Raw genomic sequence first — 15,886 nt, forward strand, 5'->3', positions numbered from 1 at the left:
TAAGACTCATGACCCAGTGAGATCTACATTCACTTGGCAACCTGGATATCAATAAACCAGGACTAAGAAAACATCATTAGAGAGTGAAGTAGCGCAGCCTGAACAAGAGGAGAAGGCAAAGGACTAAGTTACTAGAATTTGGCCAAACAGCTGGATTCCTAGAGGTTGTCATGGAGAGCTTCATGATCATGCTGAAGACTGAATAGCTGATACAGCTATCTTGGACAAGGTAATCACAACTCATTTATGTCCCCAATGGGTTACATATTCATATCTCCCTCACCATAACAGAAAAATAGAAGCTAGAATATTTTATTTTATTCTTATAACACAAAGAACTACCTGGACAATGTCAAGTGACTTTTTTTTAGGAAACAAAACTCTTCTTCCAGAAGACCTAAATAAATGGGAAGATATCCCATGTTCATGGATCAGAAGATTTAATATTGTTAAGATGGCAATATTCATCCAAAATGATCTACAGATTCAATGTAAACCCCATTAAAACCCAGCTACCATTTTTTCAGAAATTGACAACATGATCCTAAAATTCATAAGGAAATGAAATTCATAAGGAATCATGAAGTGTTCACAGAGTATTGAAAAAGAAGGACAAAGATGGAGAAGTCGCACTTCTTGATATCAAAACTTCAAGGCTATGATTAATTCCGTTTTACAGAAGAGGAAAATGAGATGAATACACATGCTCATGGCCATGTATTTGGTAGCAGCATAGCCAAGAGTCTAACCAGCTCTGCCTACTCTGAAGACAGGTACCTGGCCGCCTTTATTGTGTGATGATGATGTCACCATCTCCTCAGTCTGCCCTGGTTCAGCCCCCCTTGTCACTCTCTTGGGGACAAACAATGCCTTCCTATGTCTCCCTAACTCAGTCTCACTCACTCCAGCCCATCCTCCTCAAGGCAGGTAGTGTGATCTTTCTGAAGCACCAGTATAACTTGGTTTCTCCCCTGCTTTACCCCTTCCAGAATTTTCAGAGCCTTAGGGTGGTTTTCACACCCCTCACCATGGCCTACAGGTCCTATGTCATCTGATCCCTGCTGACTTATCCACCCTGTCCCGTCTGGTGATTCCCATGCATGCCATGCTTTATTCCTCTCCATGCATTTGCCCATGCTGGCTCTTCTACCTGGAATACCACCTACCCACTTCCATTTTACCTGGCTTAAGCCTACTCACTTTTTAAACTAATCTCAGAGGTGGGCTCCACTGTTGGGTATTTCCCTAATAACTCTTCAATTGGCTCAGTTAACATATATTAACTGAGTGCTTCTTTTGTGCCTTGGCCTGTGCTGGGGACAGCAGTAGCTGTAACAGCCCTGGCCCTTCCCTCTTGGACCTCACAGTCCAGAGGAGGACATAGACCCATCCCCCGACAGTAGTGACCCAGAGTTGGGCAGGGCTGGGGTAGTGGAGCCCAAAGGATCAGAGAAGGCTTCCTGGAAGAGCCATGAGATCAACATAGGCAAAGGCCAAGGGATAGATTAAGAAGGCCTGTAGATAGAACTCAAAGGTGTTGCATCTGGTCCAGAGGTTACTCATGGAGCAAACACTCGGTGAGGCTCAGGGCCCTGTGGTGGGGACAAAGCTGTGACCAGGCCAGCCCCAGTCCCTGCTGAAATAGAGCCCATACACCAGTGGGGGGTACTGCAAAAACAAGCAAATAAAACCACACAAGTGAATAAAAATAATAACAGATTGTAATATGAGCTAAGAAATCAAACAGGTGTTGAGCAATATGGGGGACCTAGTTAATTAACACGGTTAAGACCCAGAAGGAGGGGTCATTTAAGAGAGATTTAAAGAAGCCAGCCATTAAAAGAACCACAGGAAGAGACTTCTAGGCTGAGGGAAAGACAAGTGCAAAGGTTCTGTGCCACACCCATAAACGTTGTTATGCTTGAGCCCATTGTTGCAGCCATGTGTCAATCCATTTCATTGAGGGTCTTCCTCTTTTCCGCTGACCCTGTACTTTATCAAGCATGATGTCCTTCTCCAGGAACTGATCCCTCCTGATAATATGTCCAAAGTATGTGAAACGTAGTCTCACCATCCTTGCTTCTAAGGAACATTCTGGGTGTACTTCTTCCAAGACAGATTTGCTTGTTCTTTTGGGAGTCCCTGGTATATTCAATATTCTTCACCAACACCCCAGTTCAAAGGCATAAATTCTTCTTTGGTCCTCCTTATTCGTTGTCCAGCTTTCACATGCACATGAGGCGATTGAAAACACATGGCTTGGTCAGGCATGCCTTAGTCCTCAAGGTGACATCTTTGCTTTTCAACACTTTAAAGCGGTCTTTGCAGCAGAATCGCCCAATGCAATGCGTCTTTTAATTTCTTGACTGCTGCTTCCATGGGCGTTGGAAATGCAAATCAAAACCACAATGAGATACCTCTTCACCCTGATTAGGATGACTATGATCAGAAAAATGGAAAACAACAACTGTTGCCTAAGACATGGAGAAATTGGAATCCTTACACATTGCTTGTGTTGTAAAATGGTGCAGTTGCTGGGGAGAACAATTTGGTAGTTCCTTAAAAAGTTAAACACAAATTACCATATGGCCCAGCAATTCCACTCCTAGGTATATACCCAAATAATTGAAAGCAGGAATGCAAACAGATACTTGTACACCAATATTTATTGCAATACTATGCACAATAAGCAAAACCAGCCTAAACGTGCACCAACAGATAAATGGATAAACAAAATAGAGTACATTCATATAATGGAGCATTAATCAGTCATGAAGAGAAATTAAATTCTGATGCATGCTATAACATCAGTGAACCCTGAAAACAGTATGCTGCATGATCCTACTTATATGAAATATTTAGAATAGGTAAATATAAAGGCCAGACCTGGGAAATCACACATCAGCTTTAGCCAGGAGTTGGACTCCTCACTGGGTACCCTTCCTCCCTTTCCTCTCTTCAGGTCTCTAAAGGTGTTAATCCCAGGCTTCTTCACCTACTGCTCACATTATGGGGCATACCCCAGCCTCTCTTTCCAAGATACCTTAGGGAATGTTGATTTTCCTCAACATCTTCTCTGGGAAAACAAGAAGAAACCAAGAAATTATGAAACACAGACAAGGAGATGAATGGCAAGGTTCAAGTAACTGTCAGAGTTAGAGTACAGGTCAGAGGAGTCTCAAAAGGAGTGGCCCAGATATGCAGACTCCCCTCCTCTTTTCCCCTCCCCACCCGCCATAGCCAGGGGAAGGGTGCTCACCTAGCTGCAATCCCTGGAGATGGGGGAGGAGGAGCACTGGGACTTTACTCCAAGAACCTTCAACCTCACAACAAACTTTTGAAGGCCATAAGACTCTGGACAGCAGAGCTCAAAGCAGGGCCAGAAATTGCAGTTGGGGCCACAGCAATGGGTCCTGTTCAGGGGCAGGACAATCTCACCATCACAGCACTGGCCCAAGGGGTTGTAGATCTGGTCCCCACATCTGGGTGTTGGTTGGCACATCCACAGTCCAGAGCTAGCAGAGGAGTCCGGGCAGACATTGCTGATGTGAGCCCAAGGAGGACCAGGCACTAAACCCCAAATGGGAGCTCTCCATAAGCCACACACCCCCTTCCCAATGCAGCCTCTTCATTCTTTCCCATCCTTGTACTCACCTGTGATCACCTTTGAACACAGGAGATGGAAGACTGATAACACACAGACAGGAGCTGGAAGAGAGAGGAAGTGGGGGGGGGCACATGATCACTTCAAAAGATGATCAAAAAGAAGAAGATGTCAAAAGAAAAAGCATTTGACAAAATCCATCACCCTTGCATGACATTGATGGATGAATGAATAGGAAGAGAATTTTCTCAACCTGATGAGGGGCAACTACGGTAAGCCCATAGCTCACATCATACTTGATGTTAGCTCTCTCCCTAACATCAGAACCAGACAAGCATGTTCACTCACCACTTCTATTCAACATGGTACTAGAGGGTCAAACCAGGAAAACTAGGTAAGAAAAAGAAGTAAAAGACATCCAGATTGGAAAGGAAGAATTGTAACTCTTTCTACTTGCAAATCCTGGGAAGCCACTAAAACTACTGTTAGAACTAATAGACAAGCTCAGGAAGATTATAAGATAAAGATCAACACACAAAAATCCATTATATTTTATACACTAGCAAAGAACAGTCCAAAAATGAAAATAAGAAAACAATTACATTTACAACAGCATCAAAAAGAATAAAATACTTAGGAACCCCTAACACTCTGACCCCTGACACTCTGAAAACCCAGAACTGAAACCACACCCGAAGTCCATTTCTCAGACAAAGGCTGGACAGGCCTATAAAACCATAACACACGTGAAAAATGTGTTTCTTAGTTCAAATATACAAGAACAAATGGGTAACTCCTGTCCAAAAGCAAGACGAGGAGGCAGGAAGGGACAGGAACTGGACAAATGGACACAGGGAACCCGGGGTGGAGAGGAGGAGGGTGCTGTCACATTGTGGAGATTGCAACTAATATCACAAAACAGTATGTGTATAAATTTTTGAATGAGAAATTAACTTGAGCTATGAACTTTCACCTAAACACAATAAATTTTTTTAAGAAAGAATAAAATAGTTGGGAACAAATAAAGCACAAAATGTGTGCACTGAAAATGATGAAATGTTGTTGAACTACATTAAGGAATATGTAAATGAATGGAAAGGCATCCACATTCATAAATTGAAAGGCTTAACATTGCTAAGATGGCAGTACCCCTTAACTCTCACTTAACTGTCTGATTCTGAGAATCAAAGGACTCAAGGGCCAGAGGATGCATTTGGGGCCACAGAGACACATCCAGTTCAAGTACAGACTAGCCCTCTCATCCAACTCTGCTCCAAGAGGTTATAGATCTGGTCCCCACAACTGGGTGCCAACCAGCACATCCACAGTCCAGAGTCTGGGGGAGTCAGAGCTGGAGCAGGCTCCCAGGACCGGCCCGGTGTCTCTGGGAGTCCCCATCCCCATCCATACTGCTGCCTTCTCCCTCCTCCCCTTTCTCCTCATGACACCTGCCCTCGCCTGTGACTCCTTCCGAGTCTGAGTCTCGAAGTTCAAAAGTGAAGATGGGAGCTGAGAAGTGAAAGGGCAATAAGGACGATGCTGAGAGTGTAGCCATCTGTTCACCTTCACGGGGCACAGGATGATGTCACTGAGCTTCGTTGCTGGTGACAGCTCAGTGTGGGTTTTAAGACCAACTCTGGTGGGAGTCTTGACAGATATGGAAATACAGGAAGGGCTCTGGGAAGAGTTAAGAGTCTGAAATTTGCAGACTGGGAGAGAGATTGCAGTTCAGTCAGATATGACACAAAGGTGATTACGAGGCGGGAAGTCCACAACTGAATAGAGGAGAGAGAAGTAGGTTTGAGGTTTGGAGGTATATGAGGGATGCAGTGACACTTAGGCAGGACTGGGGGCTGGCTGACTTCCCCAGGATTCTGGGCACCTTGCTTCTGAGAGAGGCTCCAGGGCAGTTGATGGGAGAGCAGTGGGAAAATGGGGCGGGGACCTTTACTTTGGTTTATATGCGAAGTGATTTCAGCCACACCAAAGGAACATGACTGTGTCATAGCACAAGCAGTCCCAGGTTACAAACATCCAATTTACGAACATCCCGTAGTTACCAACCAACCCCCCAAAATTCAAGGTACAAACAATAATTCGAAATAATGAACAGGCACAACTTCGTGACTCACATCAAAACATTATTTTTATTATTACAGTACACCCACTTCTCACTTATTACCATGATTAGGTTCCAAAGGCCAGGTTGTTATGTGAAATCAGTGTTATGTGAGAGTCGATGACTGTGCCTCATCTCCCGTGCCAGTGTTTCTCCCCCCCGAACCCTCGCCTGTCACTCACCACTTCAGATGTGCATGAAGCGCTAGGCCCCCCTTCCGCACCACACCTTTCACACCACCCCAGGAGCCCATGGGGGTTGTGGATGGTGGTGGTAATCCGGTGTTGTCCACTGCCCACTCCGCCCTCCACCTTCTACCTCCAGCCCTGGGTGGGGACCCCGCTCTTCCTCCATCTACCCCATCCCAGCAGCCCCATGTGACCCCTTCCCTCTCCCCCCTTTCCTTCCTCCACCTACCGACCTCCGAGGCACCTTTGGCTCTTGCCCGGCCTCTCCCTGCCTGCCAGTGACCTCGCTTCATCCTGCTCCCCCTTCATCCTGCTCCCCCCTTGGCCAGACAAGATACTGAAGATAAACAGGAAAAGGCACCCTGCGACCAATCAGCCACCAACCCTCGAGTGGCCGGTCATCACCAGGGCCTCTGGCATATCGTTTGGGGTGGCCCATGGAGGGCACCCCAGCCTGGTCACAGCCCGCATGGGGTCCAGACCAATGGAGGCGCCACCTGAGAATTTTTTTCAGAGTTGTCTTAAATTCAAAGTGTCAAATAACATGAGAGTCGATAAGTGAGGAGTAAGTGTATCATTATGTTAAAGATGTTTTAGTGCAGCTCCAAGTGTTACTTCAATGTTTTTTATGCATAGAAAAGTACACCGTATACTATATATATGAAGACAAACATTTGACTACTGAAGTTAGATATGAACTATACCTAACTGTTCCAATTTAGGAACAAATTCGATTTAGGAAAGGAACTCGATGGCAATCTGGTGCTGCCTGAATGTACTACATACAATGTTGCAACACAAAAATTTCCTGATGTTATCATTCTCAGCTGTTTAGATGTAATGTTTCCAAAACCCAGAGACAAATAAAAATTAGAGTTATAAATATACTGGTAATGAATGGCGATAATAATGTAAACCTTTTAAAAAATGAGATATTTGACTTATGTCAGAACCGACTTACAACACAGTCGTTGGAACAGAGCCCCATGGTAAGTCAGGGACTACCTGTGAATTCATAGAAAATTTAAAAAAAAAATCTACAAAAATTATAAGTGTATGCAGGTAAAATGAACAAAGTCACCACATGTAAGGTCAATATGCAGAATCAATTACATTTCTCTATCATAGTAAAACCCAACCTGAAACCCAGTGCCGTCGAATCGATTCTGAAAGGCTGCAGGAATTGATGGAATACCAATTGAGATGTTTCAACAAACAGATCCGGCGCTGGAAGTACTCACTCATCTATGCCAAGAAATATGGAAGACAGCTACCTGGCCAACTGACTGGAAGAGATCCATATTTATGCCTATTCCCAAGAAAGGTGATCTAACCAAATGTAGGAATTATTGAACAATATCATTAATATCACATGCAGGAAAAATTTTGCTGAAGATCATTCAAAAGTGGCTGCAGCAGTACATCGACAGGGAACTGCCAGAAATTCAGGCTGATTTCAGAAGAGGATGTGGAACCAGGGATATCGTTGCTGATGTCACATGGATCCTGGCTGAAAGCAGAGAATACCAGAAGGATGTTTGCCTGTGTTTTATTGACTATGCAAAGGCATTTGCCCATAGTCCAAATGCCAATAGTTTCCACTCCTGTCACATTACTTTCCCCCTCTCAGTGTGCACCTATGGCCTTATGGGGAGTTCTTTATCATCAGTTGACTGAGGAAGAGAAAACTCATGCCTGGTTTACAGATGGTTCTGGGCAATATGCAGGCACCACTTGAAAGTGGACAGTGGCCGCACTGCAGCTCCTGTCTGGAACCTCCCTGAAGGAAAGTGGTGAAGGGAAATTCTCCCAATAGGCATAACTTAGTGCGCCCGATTGTTCACTTTGCCTGGAAGGAAAAATGGCCAGATGTATGACTGTATATTGATTCATGGGCTGTGGCCAATGATTTGGCTGGATGATCAGGGACTTGGAAGGAACATGATTGGAAAATTGGAGACAGAATGTACAGGGAAGAGGTATGTAGATAGACCTCTCTGAATGGGCCAAAGAAGTGAAGATATTGGTGCCGCATGTGAATGCTCACAGAAGGATGACCTCAATAGAGGAGGATTTTAACAATCAAGTGGATGGGATGATGTGTTCTGTGGAAACCAGTCATCCTCTTTCCCCAGCCACTCTCCTTATTGCCCAATGGGCTCATGAACAAAGTAGCCATGGTGGCAGGGATGCAGGTTATGTGTGGGCTCAGCTATATGGATTTCCGCTCACCAAGGCCGACTTGGCTGAAGCCACTGCTGAGAGTCCAAACCGCCAGCAGCAGAGACCAACGGTGAGTCCCCGATATGTCACCATTTCTCAAGGTGATCAGCCAACAACCTGGTGGCAGGTTGATCACTGGACCACTTCCATCATGGAAAGGGCAGTGTTTTATTTTTAATGGAATAGGCATTTACTCTGGATACAGATTTGCCTTCCCTGCATGCAACACTTCTGCCAAAACTACCATCCATGAACTTACAGAATGCCTTATCCACCATCATGGCATCTTACACAACATCACCTCGGATCAAGGGACTCACTTCACAGCAAATGAAGTGAAGCAATAGGCCCATGCTCATGGAATTCACTGGTCTTATGATGTTCCCCATCATCCTGAAGCAGTTGGCTTGATAGGATGATGGAATGGCCTTCTAAAGGCAAAATTATGGCACCAGCTAGCTGGCAAAGCCTTGCATCCAAAATATGGTGCTGTTTCTCTCACAGCCAGGATTCATCATAGGCCCAGGAATCAAGAGGTAGAAATAAGAGTGGCACCACTCGCTATTACCCCTAGTGATCCACTTGCAAAATTTTGGCTTTCTGTCCCTACAACTTATGCTCTGTGGGTCTAGAGGTCTTAGTTCCAATGGGAGGAATGCTCCCACCAGAAGACACAACTCTGAATCAATTGAACTGGAAGCTAAGAATGCTACCTGGTCACTTCAGGATCCTTATGCCTCTGGATCAACAGGCAAAGAAGCGACTTACTGTGTAGGCTGGTGTGATTGGTCCTGATTACCCAGAGGAAATCGGACTGATACTACGTAATGGAGGTAAAGAAGAGAGTGTCTGGGATCCCTTTAGGGCTTCTCTTACTACTACCATGCCCTGTGATTAAAGACAATAGAAAACCACATCAACTCAATTTGGAGATGATTACTAATGACCCAGACCTTTCAGGCAAAGAATTATGACTAGTTTTAATGTACTTGTTGAGAGTAAAGGGAATACAGAATGTATGGTGAAAGATGGTAGTTCTAAATACTAGCTATGACTACGTGACAGTTACAGAACTGAAGACTATAATTGTTATGAGTATTTATTTCTTGTACATGTGCATCAGGCATTTTTGTTTTCTTCACTTATAAAATATAAGATGTAAACAGGGCTAGGCATTTTTGGTTGTACACATGTTAATTGTATCACGTTAGGCACAAGTATGACTTTATTATCGTCTTCATTAGAGATGTATATGGGTACAAGTTGACAAGGGGTGGATTGTGATGGCTAAAGCTGTGTGTCAACCTGGCTGGGCCATGACTTTCAGTGGTTTGGCCGTTATGATGTAGTTTGGCAGCTATGTATGATGTAATCTCCCACGTGATAAGATCTGAAATAATGTAATCACCTCCATGATAAGATCTGTCATAAACAGCCAATCAGTTGAAAGGAAGCTTCCTTGGTGGTGTGCCCTGCATCCGGTATAGGTGGACTGTCTTACAAACTTGCTGATTTTACTCACCCTGGATCCTGCAGCTGGTTCTGGTTCATCTTACCTCAGATTCTTAGGACTTGAGCTAGCGGCTTACCTGACAATCTTGGGATTTGTCAGCCTCCACAGCCTATAAGCAAGAAGCTTGCTGTCTGACATGTCAATCCTGGGTTTGCCAGCCCTTGCTGCTACATGAGTCAGGAGACTCCTCCAGTCTGACCTATGGACTTGGGACTTTTCAGTTTATAAAACCATGTGAGCCATTTTCTTGATATAAATCTCTCAGGTGCTCCTTGGAAACCCTATGGGGTGGTTCTACGCTGTCCTATAGGGTCTCTATGAGTCGGAATCGACTTGATGGCAACGGGTTTGGGTTTTTATATATTATCAATATCACACGCAAGCAAAATTTTGATGACAATCCTTCAAAAATGGCTGCTGCAGTATATCGACAGGGAACTGCCAGAAATTCAGGCTGGTTTCAGAAGAGGACGTGGAACCAGAAATATCATTGCTGATGTCAGATGGATCCTGGCTGAAAGCAGAGAATACCAGAAGGATGTTTACCGATGTTTTATTGACTAAGCAAAGGCATTTGACTGTGTGGATCATAACAAACTATGGATAACATTGGGAAGAATGGGAATTCCAGAACACTTAATTGTGCTCATGAGGAACCTTTACATAGATCAAGAGGCAGTTGTTCGAACAGAACAAGGGGATACTGATTGGTTTACAGTCAGGAAAGGTGTGTGTCAAGGTTGTATCCTTTCGCTATACCTATTCAATCTGTATGCTGAGTAAATAATCCAAGAAACTAGACTATACAAAGAATAGGGCATCAGGATTGGAGGAAGACTCATTAACAACCTGCGTTACGCAGGTGACACAACCTTGCTTGCTGAAAGTGAAAAGGACTTGAAGCACTTACTAATGAGATCAAAGACCACAGCCTTCAGTATGGCTTGCACCTCAACATAAAAAAAAAACAAAAATCCTCACAACTGGACCAATGAGCAACATCATGATAAACAGAGAAAAGATTGAAGTTGTCAAGGATTTCATTTTACTTGGATCCACAATCAACAGCCATGGAAGCACAGTCAAGAAATCAAATGACTCATTGCATTGGGTAAATCTGCTGGGAAGGCCCTCTTTAAAGTGTCGAAAAGAAGGGATGTCACCTTGAAGGTTAAGGTTCACCTGACCCAAGCCATGGTATTTTCAATCACATCATATGCATGTGAAAGCTGGACAATGAATAGGGAAGACTGAAGAATTGAAGCTTTTGAATTGTGGCGTTGGCAAAGAATATTGACACTACCATGGACTGCCAAAAGAATGAACAAATCTCTCTTGGAAGAAGTAAAACCAGAATGCTCCTTAGAAGCAAGGATGGTGAGACTGCGTCTTACATACTTTGGACATGTTGTCAGGAGGGATCAGTCCCTGGAGAAGGACATCATGCTTGGCAAAGTACAGGGTCAGAGGAAAAGAGGAAGACCCTCCATGAGGTGGATTGACACAGAGGCTGCAACAATGAGCTCAAGCATACCAACGATTGTAAGGATGGCACAGGACTGGGCAGTGTTTCGTTCTGTTGTGCATAGGGTTGCTATGAGTCGGAACCAACTCAGCAGCACCTAACAGCAACAACATATATATATATATTATATATATATATATGCTTCACTGGTTTTGCTTCTCTAGAGAACCAGCCCAAGACAGCCACCCTGCCCCCCAGCCCCAGCCATAGCAGAACTGCCCCCCTCCATGTGCCTGGCCCTTCCTTCTGCCCTCCCCTCCCAGTACTCACCTCCTTCTGAGTCATATCTCATCTCTTTGTGTATCAGTTACTAATTTGCTCCAGCTATATCATTCTACCTGGTGTGGGAGGCGGGGAGAGCTATAGGTGGGGCTGAAGGAGGCTGGAGCAGACAGCCTGAGAAACATTAGGCCTCTTTCGGCCCTGCAGGCTCCCCACATGAACAAAGCCTGAAGTGGAGGCTCCTTCAAGATCCTCAGGCCTGACAGATGGGGAAACTGAGGCCCAGGGAGGAGAAGGTGCTTGCCAAGGGCACACAGTGGTCAGTGTTCGATGGATCCCAGGCCACTTGAGCTTTGGTGCTGACTCTCTCTTCTGTGCTTGAAACCCTCATTCTGTCACTCTAATGGACCCAGATACACCCAGGGGATGCTCTCCAAACATGGGAGATCAAATGAGGTTTCCGAGGTCACAAGCAAGTGATACAGAAGGCAGGAATTGCACCCTCGTTGCCCAAGACACAGCCTTTCTCTCATGGAGCCGCTGGATGGGTTTAAACAGACAACCTTTCAGTTAGTAGCCAAGCACTTACTCATGGGTGCTGTAAGAATAGAAATTTATCGTCCCACAGTTCTGGAGGCTAGTAGTCTAAATTCTGGCTGTCCATGAGGCCATGTTCTCTCCAAAGTCTCCAGGAGAAAATCCTTTCTTGTCTCTCCAGGCTCCTGGTAGCCCCAGGTGTTCCTTGCGATGTAAATGCGTGTTCACATGGCCATCTTTCCTCTGTCTGTCTCTCTGTGTCTCTTCTTCTCTTTTATAGGACAGCATTATGATTGTATGAGGAACCACCCTACTGCAGTATGAACTAAGATTAATTTAACTGATAACATCTTCAAAGATTCTATTTCCAAACAAGGTCACATTCACAGGTACCGGGAGTTAGGACTTCAGCATAAGTTCTGGGAAGACACAATTCAATCCATACCAAAGGCTCTGCAGAACCCTTGGATGGGGCAAGCCGAGATCCTCCTACTCCATTACACGCACACACACACACACACACACACACGTGTGTGCAGCTGGTGAGTGAGAGGGTGAGCGAGATGCTTGGGGAATGACCCCAAGGGACGAGAATCTGGGCTTCCTGGTGATGCCCTCCCTGGCTGTGAGGCTCAAGTAAGGCACTCATCCTAACAGGCAGGATGATGGATTAAAAACTACTAGGGCTTTGGGGCCCTGCAGACCTGATTTCAAATCTAGCCTCCACCCACCGCTTGCTTTATCAACTATAATAACCCTAATAAATAGTTACCATGCATGGAATCTTCCTAAAAGTCCATCTCAAGTGTTGTTTCATGCAATCCCTGTTTTTCAGATGAGGAAACTGAGGCTCAGAGACATTTAGTCACTTGCCCAATGTCACACACATTATTGGAATCTCTGTCAGCCTGGCTCCAAAGCCCACGCTGTGCTGCCTCTGGGAATAAATCACACCTTTGGGCCTCAGCTTCCCCAGCTGTCAGTGGGGGAAATAAGGTCACTTCTTTCTCAGGCTTGTTATGAAGAAAGTTCCTCCACATGATACCTGGTACATAACCCCAAAAAAACCCTTTCCAGTGAGTTGATTCTGACTCATGGGAACCCAATGTGTTATAGAGGAGAACTGCTCCATAGGGTTTTCTTGTCTGTAATCTTTACAGATGCAGCTTGCAGGAACTTTTCCTGCATAGCCACTGAGTAGCCAATGGCAGAGTTTACCCTGGATCTTTTGGTACAGAACAGGAGGCCAATAAATGGCAGATGTTCTCCATCCTTCTTCTGGATCCTACCCTTAAAAATAGGATGAAGCCACTACCCCTGTCTTCTCCACCAAAATGGACCGGACTCTTTAGGCCCTCACTGTTGGGAAGCGCTAGGGTCTGCAAGGGGTGGGAGGTCGGGGGGTGTCAATCTGTCCCCAGGTCCACAGGCTGCAGGCTGACCTCCCCGCTGCAGCCACAGACAGCTTCAGGTGAGGACTGGCTCTAAAACACACTTGTAAGGCTTCCTTTGCCTTCCTATTTGTGAAACTGAGTTTTGAAATGCGAGTGGTCAGATGACAATAAATATTGTTGGAATCCACAGCTCGTAATGGTTTATAAATTGTGACTCATACTTCTACTGGGGCCTGGGTCACCGGCTTCCTCCCTGCCTCCAGCTCTCCAGCTCTGTAGCCCGCGAGAGGCCCTGGTGAAGTCATCAACTGGGAATAAGGGACGCCCTAATAACTAAATTTCACTTGTCAGCTTTCAGCTCTCATGTTGGATGTTAAGTTCACAAAAATATCACAAAGCATATATATACATATTTATATACACACACACCAAAACCAACCCACTGACGCTGAGTTGATTTCAACTCGTAGAGACCCTATAGGACAGAGAAGAACTTCCCCATAGGGTTTCCAAGGTTGTAATCTTTACAGGAGCAGACTGCCACATGTTTTTCCTGCAGAGCACCTGGTAGGTTAGAATCCCAGAATTTTCAATTAGCAGCTGAGCACTTTAACCATAATTACCATGATTTGACTATAATTACATAATAGGCACAGGAGCTGTCACTGAACAATAAGACCGAATTGGGCCGCCCTAAGTCCTGCAGTATCAGTCTCAGCTCGGCCAGAGACCGTCGAAGATTGCCCAGGTCGACGGTGCCTTGGAGGCCCACATAGCACTCCAGAGGGACAGGAAAAAGTCCGAGTCTGAACCTGCTCGGCAGGACGGTGTGCCGCAGCAGGCTCTGCAGGGCCGCCACGGAGACTGGGTTTCCACGGAAGCTGAAGCTGGTGAGCTGGGAGCAGTGGGCCAGAGCAGGCAAGATGGACATGAGCTGGGAGTCCCTGATCCCGCACCCATCTAATGCCAGGCGGTGGAGGGTGGCTGAGGCTCTCTCTAGCACAACTTGGAGGAACTCGGGACTTAAGGCCATCATGTTGACCTCACTCAAATTCAGGTACCTTAGGTGGCTGGTGTTCAGGCAGGACGCCAGGTGGGTCAAGTCAGACTCCAAAAGCAAGCAATTAGTCAGCGAGAGGGTCACCAAAGGGCTCTTCAGGCACCTGAGCACCTGGTCTAGGCGGCCTTCCAGGAAGAAGACAGAGTCTAGGTGGAGCTCCTGGAGCTGGTGCAGACTGAGCAACTGAGCGCTGAACTGGGAAAGTAGCTTGTCCACTTCCTCCGCCGCCCAGGGAATGAAGGAGATCGTCATGATGTGAGAGACGCGCAGTCTGCTCACATTCACCATCTGGCTGAGGTGAGGAGCAAAGCTGGCCAGGGTGAGCAGGTCCCAGTGGCCATTCACTTCTACCTCTTGGACACAGTCCAGCTGCACCATTCTCAGGATCTTCTGAATGTGTCCGAGTGGCATATCAAGAAACTCCAGCTTCCTACAGCACAGCTGTGGCAGACCTTTTCCCTGCTTGACCCTCTTCATGAGGAAGGTGAGGAATTCATCGGGGGCGGCTTTATTAAGGCAAAAGTCTTCTAGGAGCACCTGTATGGGGGCCAAGTTTTGCTTCTCCTCCTGCCTTGAATCATCCACTTTTTGCCTCTTAAGCTTAGGCTGGGCAGCCTCCGGCTCCTTGGATGAGCACATGGAAAACCTGTCCCAGGTTCCAGACCATATGTTCCAGAAGTTGGTATTAGCATTCACCCGTAAATCCAGCCCTTTCAGTTTCCATCTCCTGGGGGGGATCTTCCCAGCAAGCAGGATATCGAGCTCATCTGGTGCAGCTTTTAGGATGTCCTGGTGAGGCTGCTGAGCCTTCATCAGAGCCCCAGGGGAAGGTGGGTGAAGGGCCAGGTCTGCACCATTGTCTGTAGTATCCTGCTGTGTCTCCTAGTGACAGCCTCCATGGACAAGGGTGAGAAGGGTTCTGTGGGCGGCTATTCCAGAGCTGTAATGGCCAAGGCTTTGTCCCACAGCAGGCTGTGGTTTGCAAGGTCCAAGAACCTGGGTAAGCTCCAGTTGTTCATGCTGATAAATCTGCTCCAAAAGGAATCCTGATTTGCAGTTGGCAGGACAAGTCTTCTAAGATCTCAGGGAGAGCCAAGGTGATGACTCCAGTACTCCAGGTTCTGGGTACCTCCTTAGATCCGAGAAACCTTTATAGACCTTTCCGTTCACACTCCTCCCTTTTTCAGCTAGCAAGTCTCAGGACAAGTTCATAGACACATCCAAACTCCGTCAGTGATCGAATTACTGGGTTGAAGGTGGGGGACATCTAGCTCAATTGGCATAACACAGTTTATAAAGAAAATATTCTACATCCTACTTTGGTAAGTAGCATCTGGGATCTTAAAAGCTTGTGAGCAGCCATCTAAGATACTCTACTGGTCCCAACCTATCTGGAGCAAGGGAGAATGAAGAAAACCGAAGACACTAGGGAAAGATTAGTACAAAAGACTAATGGGCCACAACTACCAAAGCCTCCGCGAGACTGAGACCAGCACAACTA

General features: G+C 45.9%; 1 protein-coding gene and 1 pseudogene across 1 annotated transcript; both read right to left on the minus strand.

Moving 5' to 3' along the window:
- Window positions 1–3,259: 3,259 nt before the first annotated feature.
- LOC126086250 (insulin growth factor-like family member 3) lies at window positions 3,260–5,976 on the minus strand. Its single transcript, XM_049902415.1, has 2 exons — window positions 5,906–5,976; window positions 3,260–3,515 (listed from the first exon to the last, which is right to left on the minus strand). The coding sequence occupies exons 1-2, from the start codon at window positions 5,974–5,976 to the stop codon at window positions 3,260–3,262; spliced, it is 327 nt and encodes a 108-aa protein (XP_049758372.1).
- Window positions 5,977–13,337: 7,361 nt separating this feature from the next.
- On the minus strand, window positions 13,338–15,284 carry LOC126086251 (melanoma antigen preferentially expressed in tumors-like; annotated as a pseudogene).
- Window positions 15,285–15,886: the final 602 nt, after the last annotated feature.

The sequence above is a fragment of the Elephas maximus genome, chromosome 11 (genome assembly GCF_024166365.1).
Source record: "Elephas maximus indicus isolate mEleMax1 chromosome 11, mEleMax1 primary haplotype, whole genome shotgun sequence".
Taxonomy (NCBI): Eukaryota; Metazoa; Chordata; class Mammalia; order Proboscidea; family Elephantidae; genus Elephas; species Elephas maximus.

Coding starts and splice junctions, on each gene's coding strand:
- LOC126086250 (XM_049902415.1), bottom strand. CDS start 5,976: ATGGGCTCCTGGGGTGGTGTGAAAGGTGTGGTGCGGAAGGGGGGCCTA. Junction 3,516..5,905: donor CTTCATGCACATCTGAAGTG/GTGAGTGACAGG, acceptor CTCCTCTGCTAG/CTCTGGACTGTGGATGTGCC.